The following is a 22,357-nucleotide window of genomic DNA, read 5'->3' as shown; positions in this document are numbered from 1 at the left end:
GAACAATACAAAGTTGCATACAAACGTTTAAGCAAATCCAGACCCAAAAGATTTTCACCACAACCCGTAGTCAAAATCAACGGAGCTTCTAGCTCACGAGGCCCAATTGTAAGGGGCAAAGGGCGCGAAACTGGATTGCTAACGGGGGCGCCAGAGAATCCAACGGAAACATTTGTTAAGCCAGACAAAGGTGCGCCAGGGAGTTTCGAATGCTTAATGGAACTTTTCGCTGCACCAGTGTCCAACAGAAAAGGCTCAGCGACGCCCGATGTAGCAACTGCGACGTAAGGCCCTCTCTGATCAACCGGAACTGATACTACTCCCTCTCCTTGTCTTCGGCTGTCCTAGTAATTACTGTCGTCAGTTCCCTGATCGACGTAATAATCGTCCACATTGTACTGCGCAGATCGTCCTTGCGACGATACACGTTGATCAAAACAATTATCGGAATTTGATGAGTTATCTGAGCGATCATTCTGAGCACCACGACCTCTACCACGTGGTGCCTGCTGTGAACCACCACGACCTCCTCTAGATGAATTACCACTATTACAATCGTTTAGAACAGGACAATTGAATTTGATATGTCCCTCCTGTCTACAATAAGCACATTGATTGTACCCTAACGAGGATCTTTGGGAAGAGGAGTCATTACGAGATTGTGATCTGTTTGATTGCGGCTGTGATCTATTTTGTTGCGAAGTATTCTGATTCGAACGTGGAGGATAGGCTTGCTGCAACAACACTTTAGTTTTAAGCTCTTTCGTCTTTTTATCAGCACGGTCGTTTTCTTCTTTCTCTCTATTCTCATAATACTGTGCCGTAGCCAATATCTGAGCTGAAGTAGAAACGGCCCACGCACTTTCTGAATTTTTCAATTTATTGCTCAAATCGGGCAATAAGTTCGAAACAAATTTATCCACGAACAACCTTTGACCACCCTCAGTGCTCATATCCTGACCACTATGATCAATGAATGCCTCCTCGAACCTCGTAAAGAAGTCGGAGACACTCTCGTCCTTTTTCTGTTTACAAGCTGACAATTTGTCCCAATTTACCCTCATAGCTGGCATAAGAGTTTTCATTAACGTTATTATTCTTTGAGGAAGATCAGCAATCAGTTGTTCAGGCTTAGCACCACCAGTCTGTCGGGCATCCGCCGCTACTATGGCAGCCCAAGCACCACCTAATTCATTCGGATGGTTTTCCTGACGAATCTTAGCCCATACCGGTTGCGGTACAACATTACCAAACAGCATGTCAATATCGGCTAGATTCATTATCGTAGCGTCTACGAGCTGCGATAATTCCTTATAGTACCCTGCAGGATTTTTGCGAGGGTCAGGCAAAGATTGTTTCACCTGCAACACTTCTGATCTTTTCCATGGGAGATGTATCCATACTCTCTGGAAGAACGGCAAGATCGGAGGAGCAGCTACGGGATTACCTGGCATCCACACTGGTGGAACTTCTCGCATAGGAAACTGACCAGACTCATCTGGCTGTCTCTCAATATCCTCAACAAACAAGGCTTGAGGTATAGGAGTGGGACGAAAAGATAGCAACCGTTCAACAGCACGTCGAACATTGGTATCCACTATCAGTCCAGTCGAGAACTGAAGTTGTAGATCAGACAAAGCGGTCAGCACCTCGTCAGGTGCGTCGGCCGATATCTGATCACGAAGGACCTTACACATTTCCTCGAACACAAATCTTTGGGTTGGTATGTTGAATTGACAAAACGTATCGAGTACGACACGTGGTGGATTTCTAAGAGGATGCGTCATCCAACCCATCGCCATATTATATAGCGAAGCACGTTCCCTGTTACCAGGAAGCTGACTACGTCTCTGAGGACCATCGGAACCAGCGGACCCAAGAACAGGTCAGAGCGAATGAAAAAAACTAGCCGCAAGAGGAGAGTTACGACTACGAGTAGAGGGAGAAGTATAAGACACAGGACTAACAAGTGAAGGAGTAGAAACAGAAGCAGCAGCAGGAGTTAACAGAGCAGGAGCAGTAGCAGGAGCAGGAGTATGTGGAAGCGGAGGAGCAGTAGGGATAGCAACAGACAAAGGAGCAGGAACAGTCGGAAGAACGGGTACTGGTTGAGGAACAGGCAAAGGAAGAATAGGTGCAGGAACAGGTACAGGGGGAATCACAGGGGCTGTGGTACCCTGTACATACGGAGGTGGCGACTTCATAAGATAGGACATTAAAGGATCCTCAACTGCCTCTTCCTTCTTTTCCGACTCCGTAGGCAAGGTAGGATAACATTTATCTATGGTCATACGCTGCAATCTATCAAACACTTCCTTTTCCTTGACCTCCTTATCATGCTGAAACTGCTCTGCTTTCTTTACGATAGTAGCAACATTATCTCTCTGATTTCGTTTAGTCTGTCTGATTTCTTTCTGTCGGGCTTCTTTACGCCACAACCGAAAGGCATCAAACATGGCCGGCCTTGACTTTTTCTCGAACAATTTAGCCTCTAAGTTATCTAGAATCGGGGTCTCAAAGCTACCATGAGGTGGCCAACTAAGGACACCATCCTTCTTTGTGTAGCGAATCCAATAATCATTAAAGGTAATCGGGCCTAGCCCATGTTTACTGTACAGTTCATAAGTCGGAGTTCCAACCGGAGGTATCGGACACGAGTCCTCCAGTCGGGAATCCACACCACAAGGTCTGAAACAACTAAACAAAGTACTACGACCAGGCATCTTGCACACCAGCCGAGTTTCACAAACTTCAAGGGTTACGGGATTTACCAAGTCCCAGCAAAGAGCAAAAACCCTCGGTTTTTGGCGGCTGCAGTCGTCAAATAACACAACAAAGTACGCTAGCGAAGTGTCACCGACAAAAACACTCACACAGCGTCAACAACAAAAACACTCGCCAAAGTGTCAACAACTAAGGTCTCTGGGAGCGACCCACAAATACTTAACTCAAAGATCGATGGCGTCACCAGGAAGGCCCGTCAGTCGTCTCGCTATACCAAGGTCTACGCCAGGCGCCAAAACAGGTCTACAGTCAGGGCAGCAGTCCGTCGCAGCCGTCAGGAGGCGGGAATCTTCGCGGGAAAAGTCTTCGGGCCACTTATTTCGACAACAGGATCGATGAAGCGGAGTGCACCTTCCCTCGGAGATTTCACACGAAGTTCCTCACGATCGTCGGGCTTGGACCGGTACCACTGATGCAGCCCTACGTTGGGCGCCAACTGAAGGACTGGGTTCTTTAAGACCCAGCGGTGCCAGGGGACAACACCTGAAACCTTCGTGGGTTACCTGTTCCGGCGTACAAATGACAGAGACACGGGACACTTCCTTCGGCGTCAAAGATTCAAGGTTTATTTACTGCAGGGAACACAGAAGTCACGACAAGTACAACACGTGCAACTTGGGGAGACTGCTTCAAATTGGTTCTGTGGATCGCTCCTTTTATACAGAATTTACCCATAGGACAACATGATACACAAAGGTTTACAACCTGGTTCCCACAATCATCCCCCAGAGGGGTCGTTTTGGTCACTTTGATAGACACAAGGTCCGGAACATAAGTGCGGAAACATTTGGCGGTTCCCAACTGTAAAAACCCATCTTCCCAACATTAGTGCATTCCAATCGGCAGTAAAACAGATCGAAATAGGAACAAAAACAGGTGCAGAGGAAGATGGAGACAGTGGGGAGATCAGAAAGGGTGTAAAAGGGGAGGTATCGGGAAACACGAGATACAGGCATCAAAGGGACGTGCCTAATGAGATGCACGGCTGAGACAATAAACCGGCACGGCAAGATGAGCCTCGAGCGGGGCCATCTGCCTTACAGTATCATCCCCCTCGTCATAAAGACACTTACAAAGAACATGTGTCTTCCGCAAATATCTTAGGAGTCCCAGGGTCGCGAAGCGGACAGTGTCCGTTCGCTGGCTACTTGAGGGCAAGAGACAAAATGGATGCCGTATCTAAGATGGAACCCGTGGGTACAGATGAAAAACCCACATAACAAACGAACGGTTTAAGTTAGCACAGCGAAACTGCGCACACTTACTAAACTCGTCATTTGCGGTTCATAGATACCAGACTCGACCACATTCGTGCGAGTCGGAAACACCACTTACAATTGTCACGGAACCTCAGACCTCAATGCAACCCACCCACCCTTTCTCCTGTTGACAGACAATAATAAATATGAGTTTGTTAATCATGCACTGTTGAGTAGTAGGAGTAATCACGCTCAGAGGGGTGCATATGTGTAATGTATACTTGTGTGTCATACACCGCGTGATGTTTCATACGCCTGGTTCTTTTACCACAATATGTCACCAAACATCCACTAGTGCATGGTATTGCATTGCACCCAATACTGCCTAAGCGGCCCCCAACAGCAATTGGGAAGATGACGATGATCAGTCAATTTGCATGTCTAGATTGGGGCATTGTGAGATATAGGCACATTCAGTCCCTGGCAAACACTGTGGAGTCTCGGAATACATTTTTTTTACCAAATTAGTTCAAATCATTGCGAAGCTAACTCAAACAATCATATAGCATACAAGTGTTAAAGCCACCTCATAATGTCTTACTGTGACCAATGATCTATAGTGATATAGTATAAAGATCCTCAGTATCATACCAACAAATTAATATATGTTCATCTTGATTTCCTTCCTTCTAATGTACCATGTGGTTGAATCTGAAAGGCAACTAAAAAGACTGTTTTAATCGAATGTACGACAAAATTCATCTGTACAAACTATTAAATAATAATTAAAAAGCATAAAATTAAGTGTAAGATCTTCGTCTGCTTTTCAAAAAAGTGTAAAGTGCACGTGCGCAAGATTGAGAATAAAACAATATCCAATTAAAGCATTCCAGTGGAGTCCACATTGGGCCCATAAACATTTAGAAGAATGATTTGTATTAACAATTAGCCCCTGTATAAAAAGGTAACGACCCTCAGGGTCTACATTCATGGTCTCGCATCGGCAATGCAATGCAGCATTTATTAGAATGGCGACCCCTCCCCCCACCCCTTGATCGAGAACTGTAGGAGCAATAATACCTCTGAGTGCCCCAGGATTTAGTAAAGTGTGCTGCGTAAGATGTGTTTCCTGCAAAAAACTCTATGGTAACATTCCAGGCAATAAGAGCCTGATTTAGATTTCGGCAGACAGGTTACTCAGACGCAACGGTGACGGATATCCAAACGCTAAAATCTAAATCAGGTCCAAGTCTCATTGATTCCTGGAATGTCATGCCAGATCTGTAATGCAGTCACTAGGGCACCTAATGATGCAATCGCAAGGACCAAGTGACAACAAGACAGAGTGAGCCACTCCTGATGTGCAAATCGCAATAGTTTAATGGGAAGTCATACTTTCAGACTGAAGAAAAAAAATACTCAACACAATCCCATTGAATCCACCACATCCCACACTGGAAACCCCACCCTCCCTTAAGAAACAAAAGACAGATCAAAGGAACTACCAATACAAAATCCATGGTGCAGAATTTGCAAGGGGGCACAGGAGGACTGCCAAAAAGCATAGCAATTTTATAAAGTAGAGTACACCCCTAAGGCATAGGGATGTTGTGCACAAGGCATATTTGAGAGCTACTGTGGTTCTGTTAAAGTAAAGGTCGCTTAAATAAAGATCAAAGATGAAGTGGTGTTATTAAAAGTCTTTAACAAAGCTAGTAGGAACTTGTATCGTGGAGTGCAAAAATAAGTAAGCATTATAAACAACAGTGTTATTGTGCAGGGGCTTATCATTATCATTTAATGGTGATGGGAAATTGGTCCAGCTGTTGCTGGGGTCAACGAGGATGACCCCACGGCATACTTCTTCAAGTAGGTGATTAATATATATATATATTTTGTTATTCGGCAAATATATCAATAAAAAATGCCACAATACAGCGTACGGTAAAATGCAGATTATACAAGCAATGCGATCATAAAAATTATATAAAACACAATAGAATCCTGATAAAATATTCGATGATAGCTGTACCACTCTTTAAAAAACTCTTAATTCATAGCCAAATAGGGAAAGGATCACATATACATTAAATATACATTTCTACAGACATTCGGAGTTCCAGAGCTCAAAATGTCCTCTTGAGGTAGGTAAAATTGTATTTCTGCCCCATAACCCATTTTAGAGTATTGCCAATTCATTCAATGACTCCTGCATTGCAATTAAAAATCTTCCTATTGCACATGTCACATTTAGAAATCTCATATTTACTAATAGACTGTGAGCTTGATCCCTACTCTTAATTATATAGGCAATAAAAAGAGGTTTTCAAAGTTCTTTCTGTTCTTCTAGGAACTACAAGTAATCCAACAAAATATATGGGCCACTGCATTTTACTTGTAACCCACTTGTACACAGACGTTGTTTATTCGTCATTGCAGTTTTTATCTTCCTATCTGGGTTACATGAGTTCAGGCCAACTCAAAATTTCAATACTATATTTCTAAGCTTCGAGTTAGGCATGGCCTTGATATAGGGGAACATATGATTATAAGTCCATCCGTTTACCAAAAACTGGGTGCACGATTTGCTCCCCAAGTTACATAAATCTTCTTCTCGGGCTGTATTGTTGATAATAGCGCTTAGCACCTGCTTGGGGATGTACTGCCCAGCTTTCTAGGTAGGTGATTGTGGCTCTTGGAGCCGTGAAATCAAGTAATTTCGCTCTGGGATGGCTCTGGAGCTTTGGTGGGATTAGTATGAAATACTCAATCCCCAACTTTTGTAGATCCTTCTGAGCTGATGTGAAAGCGTGGTGAGCCTCCCTAACGGCCACTGCAAAATGTCTGAAAAAATGGTGACAGGGGAGTTTTAATAATTATACCCAATAAAGAATTCAAAAGTATTTGCTGTTTATGTAAATTACATAGTCAAATTATTCAAAGAAGGTGCTCAGTGTCCCAAGTGAACTTAGAACCTATGTTTCACAGGTGACAGTTTGTGACATACAACTAGGTTTCAAATTATACAAAACAACCCTCAAGTATGGATACAATAAATATTAACAGCCTTCTAACAAAATAATAGGGTCTCATAAGGGGATTGTTTTAAATGTGTGTTGACAGTGTTTCGACCACGCAATCAGTAGGGGGTCTCATCAGGACCTAACAATGAGGGACACCTGAAATGAAATAACAAAAAGGTAACTGAGTCTGCTAAAACAGAGATAAACTCTGAAAAGGAATTATAATGGCTGGGGGCGTTTTACCTGAAGAGATAACAATCTGCTCCCAGGGTGGTGGAGTGCACACCAATAAAAGTGGCTCAAGACACAGTGTTAGGAGAAAATGTACTCACATGGGGCCCAGCCTGGCACTAGTGGGAAAAGAAATTTTTAAATTTATAAATAATGTACGCTACTCGCCCCTGTAAGGGGAAAGGGGACTGAGAGTCCTTATGGCGTCTTGTAGATATACGTCCGTATTACATGATAAAAGACACACGACAATCCGTTGTGTCGATTACCATCTAAAAGGAAAAAATATGCTTGTGAGGAGAATTAATGACAAAGTGCACTTTGGAACACTAGCCGTTTGGAAAGAAAGCTCAATTAGTGAGCTGATTGGATCGTTCAAATTTACCCACCGAGGTGTAGGAACGAGAGAAAAATCATCTTGTATTTGTTCTAAGAACACGGCCGCCGTAGTATCTGACAAGTGATCAGAAACCGTCAAAGATAAGCCTCCTTCTGAAGAATGACAGAAAGCAGCTCACAGCTCCTGTAGCTAGTTATATATTGGAGCCGCACCTGAGAACCTTCGTGTGGAGCAACATGGCAGACGTTGTTGAGGACAAAAAAGAGTGCACATGAATTGTGCTGCTTTGGGTTTACTGATTAGTGGGGAAAAGGCAATGTTTTCTATTTCCAAGAAGTCATATGCGTCCCACCAGTTTCCTTATCTTTTTACTGAGAATTGCATTCCAACACAACTACTTCATGTGTGAGGGTGACTACTAACAACAATTCTCTGGGACTTTGATGGGAGCAGTTTTTGCTCCCAATCTTGCCAACATTTATATGGATTATATAGAACAAACATATGCCCTTTCCCAGAAAAATTTGCATCATCCCAACATCTGAATAAGGAAACATTACATCAATGATATTTTTCTTATCTGGTCAGGCCCTAAATGTAACTTTCTTGATTTTCTAACATACCTGAATGGTGCCCAAAAGCATCTGACCTTCACATTCACCGTATATAAATTGGAAATTGCCTTCCTAGATATAGCCATCAAGCATCATGAAGGTAAACTCTATACTAGTCTCCACAGAAAACCCACAGAAAGAAATACTCTCCTATCTTACTTCAGTAACCATCCCAGATCCCTAAGGGATGGCTTACTTTTTGGCCAATTTCAACGTCTTCGCAGAAACTGTTCTTAAAAACATGACTACATGAGAGAAGCCCAAATTCTGAGAGCTAAATTGGTTGCTAGGGGTTACCCTAACAAGATTGTTGAGAACTCCCTAAAACGTGCATGGTTCTGTCCTATAGAAAAATTACTCATCACCAAAAATAAAACCCTGCTTGAGAAACTGATTTGTATCACCACCTTTGGCATCCATACAAATAACATCAGAAATGTGATTTTAAAAAAACTGGCATCTGATTAGAAACACCAATTCCCACTATAGAAGCTCCTTTGTTTGCAATCAAACGTGGCAAAAACAATAATGACCATCTGGTGCATTTTTCCACACAATGAGGCATTGGTCGTAAACCTGGGGCCCTAGAAACAACTTAGGGCCTCCCCAAGTGAAATGATATTTCCCATATGGGAACTGTATTGCTTGCACATTTTTCTTTGATACAAAGGTTTTTGAACATGAAAATATCAGACAAGATTTGAATTTTTTGTCCAAATGTAATTCACTTAATGTAGTCTACTGCATAGGGTGTCCTTGTAAATTAACTTATATTGGGCTAACATCACAACCCATCACGACACGCATCTGCCAACATTGGAGCAGGATAAGATACGGTGTATTGAATGCACCTTTGGTCACTCATTTTACAGACATGAACCACACAGCAGATGACTTAAAATGGCAAGTAATTGACATGGCTACCATCCCCGAAAAGGAGCTATATCGCAGATCCTACAAAGAATGTAATGTCGTTGGATAGAGCGGGTTAACTCGATTACCCATGGACTCAATACAGCTGAAGAATGGTGTACTTTTGTAGCTACTTTGTTGAATTGATTTGACAATGATTCATTGAACTGGACTATTGAGATACTACCTTTGAAAGTTGTCACTACATAATGAGACCATTCCTCGATTTTTCCTTAACAACGTGTAAAACAATGTATAAATCATTCCCCTTTTTTGTGTGATTGTGTGTATGTGATCAAGGCTCCGCTGAGCCGAAACGTCTGTGACTCTTTCTGCTGAATAAAATCTGTAAAGTACCTCGAGGTCCGTGTCCGGAGTCTGCCTGCTGCCTGTGCGAGCTGCGCGAGCTTGTGGTCAAACGGAGTTCAGGATATATATATATATATATATATATATATATATATATATATATATATATATATATATATATATATATATATATATATATATATATATATATGTATATGTATATATATTTAAAAAGTGGTTCAAGACATATTCTCTATCCTTTTCTTTCTTTACCCTTAATATTGTCACACATATAACTTAATGGAAATAGAAATAGAAAACATTGCCTTCTCCACTCTAATCAGTGAACCCAGAGCAGCACGAATCTTGTGCGCTCTCTTTTGTCCTCAACAATGTCTACCACGTTGCACCACATGAGACTTCGCAGGTGCAGTTCCTATCTATAATTAGCTATGGGAGCCGCAAGCTGCTTTCTGTCATTCTACAGAAGGAGGTGGATCCTTGACGGTCTCTAATTAGATTGGTTGTTCGTTTCTCGGATACTGGCTGACTATGGCGGCCTTGTTTTTAGAACAAATACGAGATGATTTATCTCTTGTTCCGGCACCTTGGGTGAGTACTTTTGAAAGCTCCAATCAGCTTGCTAACTAAGCCTTCTTACCAAACAGCTAGCACTCCATGGTGCACTTTATCATTAATTCCTCTCACAAGCATATTTTTTACTTTTAGATGGTAATCGACACAACGGATTGTTGTGTGTCTGTTTTCATGTGATACGGACATATATCTACAACACACCATAAGGACTGTAAGCCCCCCTTCCCCTCATAGGGGTGTGTAGCGTATTTAATTAGACAATCTAGTATACCTTCCACGCATTTCATCAAACATTATTTCTACATTTTTATTTTTATTCTCCCACTTGTGCCCGGTTGGGCCCCATGTGAGTTCATCCTTGACTCAACCCTCTCCATGACCAAGCAAGTCAGCGCTGTCTCATCCTCCTGCTTCTACACCCTCTGCATGCTCCGGAAGATCTACAGGTGGATCCCAACCGACACAAGAACAATGGTCACCCAGGCCCTCGTCAGCAGCAGGCTGGACTACGGAAACACCCTTTATGCGGGAGCCCCAGCCAAACTGCTGAAACAACTGCAATGCATACAGAACGCCTCTGCCCACCTGATCTTCGACATCCCGCAACACAGCCACATCACACCCCATATGAGAGACCTGCACTGGCTGCCCGTCAACAAGAGGACCGCCTTCAAACTCCTCACCCATGCACAAAAAGCACTCCACGACACCGGACCAGCATACGTCAACAGACGACTCACCTTCTACACCCCAAACGCCCAGCTCCGCTCTGCGGACTACGCCCTCGCTACTGTCCCCCGCATCGGAAGAGCGCCCACCGTCGGCAGATCGTTCTCCTACCTCGCCGCCAAGACCTGGAACACCCTCCCCATCCTCCTACGGCAGACCCAAGACCTACTTACCTTCAGGAGAGTACTCAAGACCTGGCCCTCCGCCCTATCGCCTTGAGACCCTCACGGGTAAGTAGTGCGCTTTACAAATTTCATGATTGATTGATTGAGTACACTTTCTCCTAAAACTCTGTCTTGAGCCACTTCTTTTTTTGGTGTGCACTCCACCACCCTGACAGTCGATTGTTATCTCTTCAGGTAAAAAGCCCCCAGCCATTATAAACCCTATTCAGAGTTTCTCTCTGTCTTAGCGACTCAGTTACCTTTTTGTTAATTAATTTCAGGTGTCCCTCATTGTTAGGTCCTGATGAGACCCGTACTGATTGTGGGGTCAAAACGCTGTCGTCACACATTTAAAACCAACCCCTTTCCAGCCCCTATTATTGTGTTAGAAGCCTGTAAATATTTTTTGCATCCGGGTCGCTTTGTATCATTTGAAACCTATTGTATGTCACAAACTGTCACCTTTGAAATATAGATTCTAAGTTCAGTTGGGACACTGAGCACCTTATTTGATTAATTTGATTACGTAATTTACATAAACAGCAAATACCTTTGAAATCTTTGTTGTTAATTTAATTTTGATTCACCCTCTGACATCCTTTACCCATGAATATTGCCATTGAGCTTAACGATTATCATATATTATATACATTTTCTGCAGGAACAACTGTTCCTCTTTATATAACTGATACCCTTATTCTTTGTGAGTGGAGTGGCCTTTGTTTTTCTGAACACACTAGTAGGTCGGGCGGCAGGTCGATGGGGAGGGTATGCACCCAGAGATTGGTGAGTCAGGTCAATCAAGTTATCAGCACCAAACAATGAAGGAAGAATCCCTACATTTATGGACTCAAGAAGCCCCGAAATGCACAGATTATTGTGCCTCTACATCCTCATTTTGAGCTTGCATGGCCTCTAAAAGATTCCCAAGTTGTTATAGTGCTCCTGACTGACAGACGGATTTATCATCCACCTTTGATCAATCAATCACTTAATCACATGTTTGTTAAGCGCAACTACTCACCCATGAGGTCTCAAGGCTCAGGGGGAGGGAGGGTTTGCAGGTTCCAGTCCATCAAGGAGGGGGGTCTGTTGAAGAGCCAGGTTTTGAGGTTTCTTTGTGAATATGGGAAGTGATGTTGTCTGTCTGAGGTGGAGAGGGAGGGCGTTCCCGGCTCTGGCCGTGAGGAAGGAAAAGAAGCCGCCGCCTAATCTGGTCTTTCTGGTGCTGGGGACCACAGCGTAGGAGAGCTGGGCTGATCGTAGGGTCCTTTGGGGTACGTGGAATTTGAGTCGACTGTTCAGGTATGCTGGTCCGGTGTCATGGAGGGCCTTGTGAGCGTGGGTGAGCATTTTGAAGGTGGCTCTAGCTTCGATGGAGAGCCAGTGGAGTGTGCGCAGGTGATGGAAGATTTGGCAGTGTCTTGGCAGCTTGAGGATCAGTCTTGCGGCGGCGTTCTGGATGTTCTGTAGCTTGGGTGTGAGGTTTTTGTTTATTCCAGTGTAGAGTGCGTTCCCAGAGTTGAGTCTGCTGGTGATCAGGCCATGAGTGATGGTCTTTCTGTGTTTGAGGGTCATCCATTTGAAGGTCTTGCGAAGGAGACGGAGGGTGTGGAAGCAGGAGGACAAGACAGCGTTGATCTGGGGGTCCATTTTGAGTTCGGAGTCCAAGTTGTTTCCCAGATTGCGTGCGTGGTCCATGTGGGTGGGTGGGCGGATTTCCGAGGGCTGGTGGCCACCAGGTGCCGTTCCAGGTGTCGGGGTGTGGGCCCATGATGAGTACTACTCTTTTGATGGTGTTTAGTTGAAGGCAGCTGTTATTCATACATTTTGCAACAGCTTCCATGCCTTCTCGAAAATTGTGTCTGGAGGCGTTGGATAGGGAGCGGATGAGTTGGGTGTCGTCTACGTATGACACAATGTTGAGTCTGTAGGTTCTGATGATGGGGGCGAGCGGAGCCATGTAGACGTTGAAGAGCATAGGGCTGAGGGATGACCCCTGGGGGACTCCGCAGGTGGCTGGTGTAGAGTCGAAGAGGAAGGGGGGGATTCTGACCCTCTGCGTTCTGCCAGAGAGGAAGGAGTGGAGGAAGGATGCGGCACCCAGCCCCATCCGTGCTCTCAGTGAACTGATCCAAGCGATGTTTCATAGAGCTCACCTCTAGCTTAAGAAAATCAATTGTATTGTCTATGGATTGTAGGCTACTTTGCTTATTTGGGAGTAGGGTCTTAATATCAGGTGGGGGTGGTGTCAGTGTTGGCAGTATTATTAGTTGGAGGGGATTGGGTGTCATTAGATGGGATCCACTTTGTTGACCTTCTTGACTAAAATGAAAGTTTTGGCTGATTTTGCCAATTTGCCAGACAGATCAGCCAAGAGTGTGTGTGTGTGTGTGTGTGTGTTTGTGTGGGAGGGGGTACGGCAGGAGTGCTGCACAGTAAGTTTAATGGCCCAGTACAAGGTCCTCTATGGTCAATCGTGGTCAGCACACGTCTTCGCCTCAGGTGTCTGGTCCTGAACTGTGAGCACAAGGAAGTACCTCCGGTAGAAAGGCCACTGCATGCAGCTGGAGACCCCCACCCTGTATCAAGATGATATGTGTTGGGGTTGCAAGTCAATTCCTGCCATGAAGGATCAAAACTCGACAGCATCCAGCCAGCTCAGGCCCTCAGTGCAGCCCAGACAGGAGATGTGAGAGGCGTCTCAGCAGCCTCAGGGACCGAGCTCCAGAGTAGATGATGGAGGACACACTGGCTGGCCTGCACACTCTGCCATATTGCACAAGCCTGCCACGCCAGGCCTGGGGACCGCAAACCCAGCTGTGCCAACTGCCTCACTACTATGCCAGGGACCCCAACACACCCACAAACCCAGCCATATGATGGAAGGTGGAGCAGGACAGCGAGCCCGCTCAGTAGTGGTCTACTGACCGGCAACAGCGATTACTCCATGCAGAGGAGCAATACTGGTACGAAGAAATAATCCAGAGGCTCAGTCAAGTGGGTGACGTGGCAGGTTGAGCATGCAGTCTACTCCTCCCCCAGCAAGAAATATCTATCCACTGCAGCGGAAACTGCTAGGCTGCAGTCACAGGCCTTTAGTGGGTGGCTCACTGAGCTTCTCTCGGACCCTGAAACCGGCCATGTGCACCACCCCAGGGCAAATAGCATTTAGTTAGTGCTGTTGTTTGTACTTGTGCCAATAACTTGGAATGATTATGCCGGATTGATTAAGGGGGTGGCCATCTTGGCTTCGGCACTCTAGTAACCGGTACAAAATATTCAAAAAAAGATTTTTGTTAAGTAGACAGTACGAACATATGTTTACAGGAGCACTCTATTTCATACAGTCTAATCACACACACACACACTCAACTACATAAAAAACAGTTCCTGCTTTCAACAGATCCTCAACAGTAAGTGACCCTAGACATACAGTGCTAGGTTCAGAGAGAGTGAACTTCATTCAAAAACGTCAGCATATGTTTCAGTGGCTTTACAAGTATATATTACACCGCCTCCATCCAGACCAAAAATAACAACTTCAATCATATCCTGGTTATTAGCCTGGAACGTGTTTTTAAGGAGATCCCTAAATAGATCATATAAAATCCATTGAATACATCTCTGTACATGAACAGTGTAATGCATTATTGAACCTGAATAATATAGAATGGAAACATATAGTACACCCACTGCCAAATAATAATGTGGCAAAGGTCCAGCAAATATATGTAACAGAATGGTTAAATTAAGCTCCTGCGTCTACATCACAATATCATGCAAAAGGGAGAGACAACAACAACAAAAGTACATTTGCTTTAAGTCCAAAATCCAAGCAAGTCCAGAATTCTTTCCAGATGTTGTCTTTATTCTTCCGATGAATAGCATAAAACTCAGTTAGATGCGCCTACATCACAAATGTATGAAGAAAACTTAGTTGCTGTCTAGGATGTGTTGTTGAAAGCAGAAACGTTCTTCTATGTTTACGAGTTTGTGTGAATGGATTGCATGAAAGGTCTTTTCTCTTTATGTTTCCAATGAAAATAAATGATTTTGTATTTTATTTTAAATGAATAAGAAAACATATGTGCGACTCAAGGCTTTGGAGTAATACCATTTGACAAATGTTCTGGGCTAAACTTAGTTCAAGGCGTGGCCCAGAAGGTGAGGTTCTTGAGGAAGATGTTTTTGGATTAACTAACAGATAAAGTGGTGATGAGTTCTGTGTTTTCATTACTTATGGTTTCACTAAACCTAGCATGGTCTTTACATCTGGTGACCGAATGGCATCAGTGAAGCTAATATTTCTTCTGGTAAAAGGCAATGATATGCCTAGGGAAAAGTTAAACGAGTAATCTCCAACTCGTAGCTGAACTCACACACTGCTGCTTGTGCACATTTCCTCCAATTTGTAGTTGCCATTGCTGGGAGTTTCCAAACTTCTAATTGCAAAGAAAGAAAATCTGATATAGTGTTAGAATTCGCCTTCAGTGATATCGTTTTCAAATGTCATGCTGCATTTTGAAGTTCTTGTATAATAGTTTAATCATCACAAGATCCAGAGCCTCCAGCTCTTCATGAGGATGGGAACAGTGAGTTGACATCTAGGCTAACTGTAAATGATGTGAAAAGACACACTGAATGAAATATGGTTATCTGGAAAGTAATGCAATTTCTGTTTTATATTTTGTATTTACACAATCACAAAATGCATATTTTCTCCTGCAGGTGAATTCATCTGCTCACTGAATGATACAACTGTCATTTATGTGGCATCACGAAATGTTAGTGTTTCCTCAATAAACACAACATTTGATAGCAGCAAGTACATCCTTTGTGATGGAATCTCAGTGCCAGTGTACAAGTCGTGTACAAATGGGAATATCTCGAATCTTACATGTGGCTGTACACCATCTGGAGGGCTAAGCATTCCTGGTAAGTGGAAATTAGATTTTTATTTCTTGATTTTGTAACGTATTACGGTGATAATATAGGTTTCCCTAAATACATCACCATGTGTAGAATCAGCACCCAAGCTTGAATTTTAAGATTTTATATTCTATTCAGAAGGAGTGCATGGCAGGCATTAACTAATGTTCCTCTGCCACAATGTGACATTTCTGTGGGGTACTGATCACAAAGTTACAGTGGGACAGCAGGCTACCTCACACTTCACTTCCAATCATCTTCTGTATTCAGATTTTGCCTGAGACATCTTGGAAAAGGCTGCAGGGCAGTGGAGTTATAGAGCAATATGAATGTGGTGCTTCCCGGGCTGAAAAATAAATGGGGGATTACGCACTGTGTACCAACAGTAGAGTGGATTTAGAGTGTATGGTCAAAGTGGGCATAAAATGGGCAACAGTATTATGGTGTTTGCGAACATGCTATAATGAAAGAGGGGAGGAAGGCTTGTTTTGAAGTGTGTAGATGCAAACTAACAGACAGCCCTTCCTCCCTCGATTGTATACAAGTGGATCAAAATCCAGTTATTCACTGCAGTGATTTAACCTAATTGGATAACCACTGTTGTGACACCACTAGGGGAAGAATTTGTTTCCTTTTGTAGCAGCGCTTTGCCTGGCTCCCCAGAGACACGAGATTGGTGTTGGAAGAGCGGATGATGGCTCCAACCTCTTTCTTCTGCCCAATCTCCACATTCCCAACAGAGACGGGTGGAGATGAGTGGCACGCTGCGCACAACAGTCTTCTCCCATGTCAGGGAGAGGCTCACAGATCCACTGTCAGTGTGTGGTGCTGGCTCTCTGCCGCATAATATAAGAGTGGAGAGTGCAGCTTGGGGGTGGTGGAGATGGATGACATTCGGCCAGGCACTAATTCGTCAGTTTGGGTGGCAGTGAAGGGTTTGGCAGAGGGTGGTGGAATGGGTGGCAGGAGGCCAGGTGATAATTTTTTGGTTTGGGGTAGTAGCAGGGTTATATGTGGAGGGTGGTGAGTACCAAGAGGCCGTTTTTTCTGACTTTTTTTTACCATGGTATATATGACTCCCCATTGCTACTCTTCCACGGGTTATGTATTGGAAGCACTAGCAGATTATATTGGGGGGAAAAGTGAACATTCAACATAACATTATAAATGGGTAAAATGTGAATAAAGGATGGTTTCTTGGTTTACGTGAGGGTAATGGTATTCACACCCCTTGGTGAAAAAAGTCCTGATTACTCCCAGTTATTCCTCTGTAATTCTGTTTGCTGCTCAGAGCTTCAGTAGATAACAATTCAAAATTCAACATATTTCTTAATCTTGGCTACTTAAAAAGTCAATTTGTGGGGGAGAAATTAAAGTGGTGGGCTGTCCATCTAAACAAAAGCTTTCTCAATAAAGGTTAATTGTTGATTATTCTTTAAGCAAAAAGTTGCCCTGATGATTATGAACTTCAACAAGGTAATGGACGGAATGCTTGGATTAATCTCAAACGTGGCATTTGCTCTGGACCGCTTTTCTGTCCGTTGCTTTTCGCCTCATAAACCACTCTAGACAAAGGCTGGCCTTACACATATCAGTACTATCAGTACTGACCTATTTTACGGGAGATCAGACTACAACTTGCAACCTCTCCTCCTTCCTCACTTACAGAAATCAAGACATTTGCATCGCGTCTTTTACGGGAGGAAAGACTGTACTTCCGGATCACACTGCTTCACTAACCAATGCAAGCGGCCCCACTGAGTCTATGCCTCACAACATTTCATTACACTTGTGTGTGCACGCCGTATACTATCTGTCACTTTATCTTCATTTAATATAATTTTCTTAGTGTGTGTGTTTGGGTGTTTGTGTGTGCGTGTGTAGGTGCGCGTGTGTTCGGTGTGTGTTTTGTATGTAGTCATGTGTATATAATTATTACAAAACAAAGAGAGAGAGAGGGAAAAAGGGTACACTCTCGCGCCCTGTAAGACTAATATAAACAACAGAAGAGTGTAAATTCATTAAAAAAAAAAAAGCCAAAGAGCATGGAGCAGAGTGTGCAAATCAATTAAAATTTAGCCCATCTTGATGTTATTCATTGTAATATGAGGAGAACCGTATAAATAAATAAATAACTAAATAGAATGATTTAAAACAGAGTCCCTAATATGGTTCAATGGTAACCTATTCCTGTGCCTGATAGATCCTATTAGAAAACTTGCTACCCCAAAGCACACCGCAGGTGACGCTAGCATTTGCAAATATGCCAGCGCTGGCCACACTTGTTCAAAGTTACAGTCTCTGAGTAAGGGGATAATGAATTTCCTGCGTAGTGAGTTGTAATAAGCACAGAAAAATATTAAATGAAGGGTATTCTGTTCCGATAAATTATCACTTGGGCAGGGATTTAATGCTCCTTCTTTAAAGAACCCTTTAGGAAATGTTAAAAGCCAGGGAAGCATATTATGCCTAAATCTTCTCAGAAGAAACAGGGGGTATGGTTTGTTTATAAAGGATAAGTATGGTTGCAACTGTTTACCCAGGCTCAATGTGACAAAACCTCTCACTGATGGTTTCACCAGTTCCTTCTCCTCCCTTAATAACATACACCTGTCCAATAATGGCCTTTTGAAATCCCTTGAAGCGGATTTGCCTAATGCTGTGGGGCTCAAAAATAAATCAGGGCAGCCAAGGATTTTCATCTGGGCCTTAATGTATCGAATCCATGAAACGCCTTGTCTAAGGAGAGACAATCTTGGATGATTAGTTGATTGAGATTTGGTGGGGGTTGTGCCCATATTCTCAGCCAACTCAGTGAAGGGGAAGCCGCAATCTGGTCGGATATAAAGCCTGCTCCTAGCTCCTCATGAATGTTAAAAACTGGCATGGAAGCCGGGACCGACAGCAGTCTTCGCAAAAAGGTATTTTCGGCTCCCTTAATTTCTCAAACCTCTATATATCTCCAGATGTTACTCCCATAGGTCGCCATGGGGAGATACTTGGCGTTATAGATCTTCATGAGTGCCTGGAGTGGTTTTGAACCACTTCTTTTTGCAAAGTCTAGAATAGACCCAAAGCTCTAGCTAATATTTTCCTTTTGTGTGTGCGCTGCGTAGACCACGAGCGCCGGTCATCAAATGAACCCCTAAATATGGGAAAGTGGGGACTTTTACTAATTCTAGAGCGTTGCAATAGAATTTGGCCTTCATTACCCTCTTTGAACCTATGGACATGGCATGTGACTTTTTAAAATTAATAAAATGGTCCAAGGACTCCATAAAGTCTATAAAACAGTTTAAAAGCATTTTCAGCCCCTTTGCTGTCTTTGCCATCAGAACCACGTCATCGGCGTACAGAAGTGCGGGGATCATTTTAGAGCCAGCTCTAGGGATATCTTTACAGCAATAGGACAGGGCGTCCCCTAATTTGTTGATGTAGAGTGTAAACAGCAATGGGCCCAAAATACACCCCTGCCGGACCCCTCTTTTAACAGACCAAGAGTCAGTAAGGCTACCATCTTCATTAAAGCAGACTGCCGCTGTAGTATTTTCATGGATGGCCGCCAAAAAAGAGATCAGGTCTGCATCTAGCCTTATGTCCTGAAGGGTTTCCCAGAGCTTTTATCTATTTACAATGTCAAAAGCTGAGGTTAAGTCCATAAAGGCCAAGTGAAGTTCCTTGTGCTTAGCGACTCTATACTTCCCTATCACCAGATGAAGGTTGAGGCATTGGCCCAATGTGCCTTTCCCTTGCCTGCTGGCGTATTAAAGATCAGAGACTATGCTTGCTTGATCAAGCCACTCCGTTAGTCGAGCAAGGGCGACTTTCCCCATGATTTTAGCCGCGGAGTCAAGAAACGAAATGGGCCTATAACAGGCCGGCTCGTCTCTTGACCTCTTCTTAAAGATCGGTACAATGACCGCCTTGGCCCAAGACAGGGGAAAGCCAAATTGGGTAGCTGGGTTTGGTAGGTTTCCCAAGATGGCTGGCCAGGCCGGGGGCCAAAAACCCAGGTGACTCCCCTTGCAAAAGCCAGTTGTTTTGTTATAGGTCATTTTGATGTATCCTGAATACGTTTTGGGCCCTTGCTTGTCGCCACCCACATGAATGAGGTACCATTTTTATAAGGAGACATGGAGGAATGCAGGTGGTCGGAAATTTGTGGATCCACGCAGATTCCAGAACTTTACACCACAGAAATCAGAGGAAAATATGTGTTTTTCTGTTGAATCTGAGGTTTGCAGGGAATTTTGGGTAGGAGAATGTTGGGGGACCCTCGCAAGCCATACCTCGCTGGACTAGTTTTTAGAAATGTCCGGGATTGGTGGCTTTCTCAAGATGGCCGCCGAGACAGGGGCCAAAAACCCAGGTGACCCCCTTTCAAAACAAGGCTGTTTTGTAATAGGTAATTTTGATGTCTCCACAATACGTTTTGGGCCCTTGCCTATAGCAGGTACTTGACCCACCCACAAGAGCGATGTATAATTTTTACTGGGAGATCTAGGGGAACGCTGGGTGATAGGAAATTTGTGGCTCCAAGGAGATTCCAGAAATTTGTCACACAGAAATTTGAGAAAATGCATTTGTTTCAGCAAAATTTGAGGTTTGCAGGGGATTCTGGTTAAGAAAACGTTGGGGGGTCCATGCAAGCTACACCTCGCTGGACTCCCCTGGGTGTCTATTTTCAGAAATGTGTTTGTTTGGTAGGTTTCCCAAGATGGCCGCCGAGGCCGGGGCCAAAAACCCAGGTGACCCCACTGGAAAACCAGGTTGTTTTCTGATAGGGCATTTTAAAGTCTCCTCAATATGCTTTGGGCCCTTGCCTGTCGTGGGTACTTGACACACCCACAGAAGTGAGTGAGTTACCATTTTTATCAGGAGACCTGGGGGAATGCTGAGTGGTAGGAAATTTGTGGATCCATGCAGATTCCAGAACTTTCCCACAGAGAAATTTGAGAAAAAAAGTGTTTTTTTCTGCTAAATATGAGGTTTGCAGGGGATTCAGGGTAGTAAAACTTTGAAGGACCCACCCAAGCCACACCTTGCTCGACTCCCCCGGATGTCTCATTTTCCGAAATGTGTGGGTTTGGTAGATTTCCCAAGATGGCTGCCGAGCCTGGGGTCAAAAGCCTAGGTGACTCCCCTTGCAAAACCAGGTTGTTTGTTGATAGGTCATTTTGGTGTCTCCTCTATACTCCTTGCCTATAGCGGGTACTTGGGGCACCCACATGAGTGAGGTACCATTTTACCAGGAGACATGGGGGAGTGCTAGGTGGTAGGACATTTGTGAATCTTCGCAGATTCCAGAACTTTCCACCACAGAAATGTGAGAAAAAAGTGTTTTGTTGACAGATTTTGAGGTTGTGCAAGGGATTCTTGGTAACATAACCTAGTGAGAGCCAGACAAGTCACCCCATCCTGCATACCTCTGGGTGTCTAGGTTTAAAAAAATGTATAGGTTTGCTAGGTTTCCCTAGGTGCCGGCAGAGCTAGGGTTCAAAGTCTACAGCTAGGCACTTTGCAAAAAAAGGGTCAATTTTCACTGTTGAAATGTGGTGTCTCCACGATGCGTTTTGGGCTGTTTCCTATCGCTGGCACTAGGCCTACCCACACATATGATGTACCATTTTTCTCTGAAGACTTTGGGGAATGCGGGTGGGTGGAACTTTGTAAATCCATGTAGATTCCAGAACTTTCCACCACAGAAATGTCTGGAAAAAGTGTTTAGTAAAAAAAGAAGCTTGCAAGGGATTTGGGGTAACAGAATCTGGTGAGGGACAGACAAGTCACCCATTTCTGGATTCCCTGGGGTGTCTATTTTTTAAAGAAAGTATTGATTTGCTAGGTTTCCCTAGGTGCCTGCAGAGTTAGGGTTCCATGTCTACAGCTAGGCACTTTGCAAAAAAAGAGGCAGTTTTCACTGTAAAAATGTGGCGTGTCCACGGTGTGTTTCAGGCCGTTTTCTGATGCAGACACTAAATCTACACACACAAGAGGGGTCCCATTTATCTCGTAAGACTTTGGGGAATGCAGGGTGGGTAAAATTTTGTGAATCCATGCAGATTCCAGAATTTTCCACCACAGAAATGTGAGGAAAATATGTTTTTTGGACACATTTTTAGGTTTGCAAGAGATTCTGGGTAACAGAACCCGGTTAGAGCCAGACAAGTCACCCCATCCTGGATTCCTCTGGGTGTCTAGTTTTCAAAAAAGTATAGGTTTGCTAGGTTTCCCTAGGTGCCAGAAGAGCTAAGGTTCAAAATCTACAGCTAGGCAGTTTGCAAAAAAGGGTCTGTTTTCACAGTGAAAATGTGGTGTGTCCACGTTGCTTTTTGGGATGTTTACTGGTGCGTGCACTTGGCCTACCCACACAAGTTAGGTACCATTATTCTCAAAAGACTTAGGGGAATGCAGGGTGCATGGAATGTTGTGGATCCACACCGATTCCAGAACTTGCCACCAAAGAAATGTGAGGAAAATGTGTTTTTTTGGACAAATATTGAGGTTTGCAAGGGATTCTGGG

At 43.8% G+C, this 22,357-nt stretch overlaps 1 protein-coding gene across 1 annotated transcript in view; it reads left to right on the top strand.

Annotated features, from left to right (window-relative positions):
* The window catches only part of LOC147707028 (adhesion G protein-coupled receptor F5-like), a 1,085,534-nt gene that overhangs the window by 581,658 nt on the left and 481,519 nt on the right, over positions 1–22,357 (top strand). Inside the window, exon 10 of the mRNA XM_086926248.1 lies at positions 15,634–15,840. Within this exon, the coding sequence (XP_086782374.1) occupies positions 15,634–15,840 (207 nt within the window). The remainder of the gene's footprint in view (positions 1–15,633; positions 15,841–22,357) is intronic.

Source organism: Lissotriton vulgaris, chromosome 6 (genome assembly GCF_964263255.1).
Source record: "Lissotriton vulgaris chromosome 6, aLisVul1.2, whole genome shotgun sequence".
Lineage (NCBI taxonomy): Eukaryota > Metazoa > Chordata > Amphibia > Caudata > Salamandridae > Lissotriton > Lissotriton vulgaris.
The sequence above is the reverse complement of the archived record's forward strand: the minus strand, read 5'-3'. Positions and strand labels throughout refer to the sequence as shown.